Source organism: Ictalurus furcatus, chromosome 6 (assembly GCF_023375685.1).
Source record: "Ictalurus furcatus strain D&B chromosome 6, Billie_1.0, whole genome shotgun sequence".
NCBI classification, from domain to species: domain Eukaryota; kingdom Metazoa; phylum Chordata; class Actinopteri; order Siluriformes; family Ictaluridae; genus Ictalurus; species Ictalurus furcatus.
In genome coordinates this window covers 20813265-20818007 of record NC_071260.1, presented here as the reverse complement: position 1 = coordinate 20818007, position 4743 = coordinate 20813265, and the positions used below count along the sequence as shown (strand labels likewise).

Here is a 4743-nt window from a genome sequence, read left to right as displayed (position 1 = left end):
AGCAATGAGAGATTCTATCACTACGTAACAGCAGAACACACTGAGGCCCACAGCACTCGCCAGCCCTCTAACCAGTGGCTCTGGCAAGCCATTCATCACCCACACCTGCACAGATACTACTGCTGAAGAGCCAAAAGACAGGTTATGTGGGATATCACAGTTCTAAACTCTCTCAAGTAAAAAGGATTTACTCCTTATTTTTTCAATTTCAGTTATTGTTGTTATTGTGGCAAGGGCTGAGGTGGAGCCAGGATACTGGTTACAAAGCAGGAATAGACCCTGGAGGGGATGCTGGCCTACCATAGGACATCAAACACTTAATTATTGACCCTGCTGAAAATTCTGCCTCATCTAGGCCTACCAGTTACTAATACATAGGTTGACCTGGTCAAACTTTCCAGCTTCCTTATTTTGCAGAAAACTACTTGAAATGGCAAAATTGTTTTGCACTGTTTTTTGCAGTGATGTTTGTTGTCAAATCAGATCTTTTAGCTGTCCTCATGTTCGATACACATGAATCAAAGAGGGCTTTGGCTGAATGCTCGTTGCTTTAACGTCACATGGCACGTGTGATGATGTTACATGTTACGTCTTGGCTCAAATCTTCAGAAAATCTGCAGCAATTTTGAATAATTACAAGCTCCTGTGAATATTACGGAGTTTCCTTGATTTTTGTGTTCATTTCTACAATCGCAAAAGCCTGGAGGGACTGATAAACGTTTGAAATGTTCTAACTGACTCTGTCTGTTGCATTCTTTTCTTAAAATAACTACAATACTCTGTGAGTAGCAACAGTTCAGAAATGGATTATCACCCTCTCTTACAAGCTCTCCAAGATGGTCCACCTTGACCAGCTTGGTGTTTTGGCAACTGGTATCCAGTCAGACCAAACATTTTACCATGATCAATTGACCAAATAACAGATTTTTGAAATATACAAATCACTAAGATTGTACTGCCTCTCAATTGTAATTTGCTTTGACTTAAAGCATCGGCCAAGTTCATAAATGGCGAGAACAAGCCAAAGTCCAAACAGACCATAACCAAAGCTCAGGACCGGTAAAGCACCAACCTCAAGATTTATTCATTCACAGAGCATCTCACACACTCATTCAAACATAGAACCAATTTAGAGTCGTCAGTCCTGTGCACCTGAATCTGAAGGTGAACCTAATATTATTGAGCTGTAAAGCACCAACACTACCTACTACCCCAAACCATTCATTCATTCATTCATTTATGGAAGGTGATAAAGTCAACCAAAAAAAGTCTAATAATGAACTGGTAACGAAGATTAAACATAACGTGCCCAAACAATCAGCAAGTATTTTTTTATGTTTTAAAAATAAATAAATAAATAAACCTCTTCGTTTTGTTCTATGTGCCATTTCAATAAAGCTTGGAAGAAACGACCTTGCGTGACGTCACGTGTTCATCCGGGACTTTTCTGAGAGCCACTCGTGCGCGTGCGCAGTGTTTCGGGTGTTTCGACCTCTGTCTTCGGTGAGTATCGGAGATTCTGCAGGCTAGTGTGGAAAAAAGTCAATCCTGCTTCATCCTTGTTCTCCAGCTTTTTTTAGTCAGTGTTATTACTTAAGCAGTTGTTAGTAATATTATATGTGATTTTAAGCCGTTTTATTTTGGGATAAAAGTATAAAATTGGTATTGACCTTACCCCATTTTGCCTTTAGACAGTCTCCTGTTGCTGTAATCCTAATAGGATAAAAAAAAACCTTAAATTCCACCATGTACGCCTGTGCGAAATTCGTCTCCACACCTGCACTGGTGAGTAATTTAACACGAGCCGGTTTGGTGTCGTTTAATCTGTTGTATCTTTGAGTGTATTTTTGGGGCCTTCGGCTGAACTTGAAGCCGGTTGCTACTTACTGTAGCTACAGCGAGTTCATTCATCCGTTCATGTGTTCAGAGCTCGACAGAGTAAAGCAGGAAACCAGACATGTGTCCAGATTATTGCATTAACGTGTGTTTTGGGATTTGAATAACTGTCCCTTGTGTGGAAGGTTGCCATAATGAGCTTTTGCTTTAAGGTCAAAATCTAGCTAGTTCGCGGGTTAGCATGCTAATAGCTAAGCTAGGTGCATAGAGGTTGGCTAATAAGGGTTCACTGGCATGTTGTGGTGTTTAGGCTTGTTTAACCTGGCTGCACCCCTGTCCAACCTGTCTTCCGAGTTCCAGTTAATAAAACCATTAAAATGTCTTCATATTGGGTCAGACTGTATTCCAGACTGGTAATCATTATTATTATTATTAACACTGTTACTGGGTTTTTCGGGGAATGTCTTTCTAGCTAGTTGTCTGCAGAACGTTTATAACTACATCTCAAAGGTTTTCTTGTTTTTGCAACAAAATGGTAATGTCTAGTTTCTCTGTCCAAACACCACAACTGTGCAGCTGTCATTCAGTAAAAAGGTGAGAGTTATGTACTTGGTCACCTGATGAACTTGGACCCTGTGTGCTTCACCCTGCATATGTGTCCTTCAAAAGTCTCAGTGGTTATTTTTTTCACTTTCTGCACTTTGTTTCTTTGTCTCACTAATATTGAATGTGTTTCAGGTCCGCTCTGGATCCCGGGCTTTGTACAGACCCGTGTCTGCTGCTGTACTGTCTAGGCCAGAGGTCAAAACAGAGGTGAGTTAAAAAGACTGAGTAGCCAGCTGATTCCTACTTGTACTAACCAATCTCTGTGCACTTGCCTGTCATTGTAATAGTCCTGAATTCGCATTTGTTACTCTTTTTCCCCACCTTTCAAAGTATTATATTGTCACAAGTATCTAAATCATGGGATCCCTAGCCCTGGAGCACCCCCTGTCCTGCACATTGTAGTGTTTTCCCTGCTCCTAACACACCTACTTCAATCAAACCAGCTAATTAACAGCTCTTCTTGAGTTGAAGTGGTTTTATTAGAATAGTGAAAACACTCATGCACCTGTGGCATAAAAAGATGGTAGGAGATGGACTTGTGTAATGCAGTGATGTTTTACTAAACCGTAGTGAGTTTCAGGAAGAAGTACAAAAATGCACAATCAGTGAGTCTGTACTTGTTCTGTGGTGTGCTGACCACAGTCATGTCAGTGGGTTTAGTGACTTGATCTTTTTATGTATTGAGTTCAGCACAATGTTCACTGATTTTATAGTTTAGCTGTTTCTTTATATTTTGCATCCCCAAGGGAATTCTGTCCTGCTTCCACAGTAATTTTCACTTGTCCACAATATTTTCTAACAGACTCATTAATTTAAGCCACTGTGACCCAGACTAGATAAAAATAGTAAGTGATTACTGAATGCAGTAAATGTGTGAGGATCCACTACTCTTCCCAGTCCTGATGCATGCCCTGTTTTTACCACTTGGGAAATTCAAAGTGCTACTTTGCACTAAAAGGAGAAAGTGTTTGGTTATATTTGTCATATGACATTCTCGTATGTTTGTGCCATGTACCAGATCATCACTCATGTTCCTCTTTCTCTTTAGACTCCTGCTGCTCTTCTGCCCCAGTCTCCCCTCACCCAGGTGTGTCTGCGAGGCTTCCAGACCAGCGCGGTGAGCCGTGACATCGACACTGCCGCCAAGTTCATTGGAGCTGGAGCTGCCACTGTTGGAGTGGCTGGATCTGGTGCTGGAATCGGAACCGTCTTTGGCAGTCTGATCATTGGATATGCCAGGTAAAAATGCTACCAGCTTTTCATCACTCAGTCTGTAATTAATTGTTACAGTTGATGTGGATTTTCAAGCAAGGATTTTGTGAATCTGACTTGTCTTTTCTTTTTAAAATTGTTTTTTATTTATTTAAGGAACCCATCTCTGAAGCAGCAGCTCTTCTCCTATGCTATTCTGGGATTTGCTTTGTCTGAAGCCATGGGTCTCTTCTGTTTGATGGTTGCTTTCCTCATCCTGTTTGCCATGTAAAAACTTACTACAAGTGGCAACATACGCTCTACTCAATTGTGAATTCACAGTTGCTACCAAGTGTCTGCTCTTAATTGTCCATGTAGAAAGAAATGCTCATTTTCAATGTCCACTATGTCAAAACAATATTGTATTATAAACTTGTAAGCAATTACAAAATTAAAACGTGTATTGAAGTGTTTAAAGGACAACTGTAATTTTTGTATTTTGGGAATTGTGTTTGACCCTGCTTTGAACAACAACAATGGTACACACTAAAATGTCAACGTTGAGGATTCATCACAAAACCTTGGTAGTCTGATGGCACTTTCTGTACATCACAATTGGAGAAGTGTATTTGCTCTGGGTCCACTCAGTTCCAGGGGTTGCAGTCCTGGTGGCTGGAGAAAGGGATGTAGGATGCAGCTGGTTAAAAGCCAGTAAACATTTGCTTTTGTAAATTGCGTTAAATAAATATATACTTGTGTTTACTGGTGTTCAAGGTTGTTACTTATTCCCTGCTTGCTCTCTTGTCGAAATAGATTTTAGCTATTTGGTCCTAGGAACTCACTGAGCAACACAATCTAGGTTTTCCTGCTCATCAGTTACTAAGCTGGATCAAGTGTGTTGGTCAGGAAGACTACTTGAACTCTAGGATTGGAGTAGAGAGCCCTGGTAATGGACGATCACATGTCCTGCACGTGTTGGTGTTCATTAACAGTTGAAGAAAACACTGTAGGACAGAGAATACTTTAGAACCATGTTTGGGAACCTGAGTTCTGGTTCAGAGCGATTCTTTTGTCCTGTGTACTCCAATTCCTACGAAATAAATGGCGGAA

General features: G+C 40.6%; 1 protein-coding gene across 2 annotated transcripts; it reads left to right on the top strand.

Moving 5' to 3' along the window:
* The first annotated feature begins 1428 nt into the window (after positions 1-1428).
* atp5mc3a (ATP synthase membrane subunit c locus 3a) lies at positions 1429-4395 on the top strand. Of its 2 annotated transcripts, none has more exons than XM_053627056.1 (5): positions 1429-1503; positions 1692-1785; positions 2575-2649; positions 3491-3681; positions 3811-4395. In XM_053627056.1, the coding sequence occupies exons 2-5, from the start codon at positions 1747-1749 to the stop codon at positions 3923-3925; spliced, it is 420 nt and encodes a 139-aa protein (XP_053483031.1). In that variant the 5' UTR covers positions 1429-1503; positions 1692-1746; the 3' UTR covers positions 3926-4395. The 2 variants fall into 2 exon arrangements, with proteins under 2 accessions (XP_053483031.1, XP_053483032.1); XM_053627057.1 differs by having other exon boundaries at positions 1496-1579.
* The last annotated feature ends 348 nt before the right edge of the window (positions 4396-4743 follow it).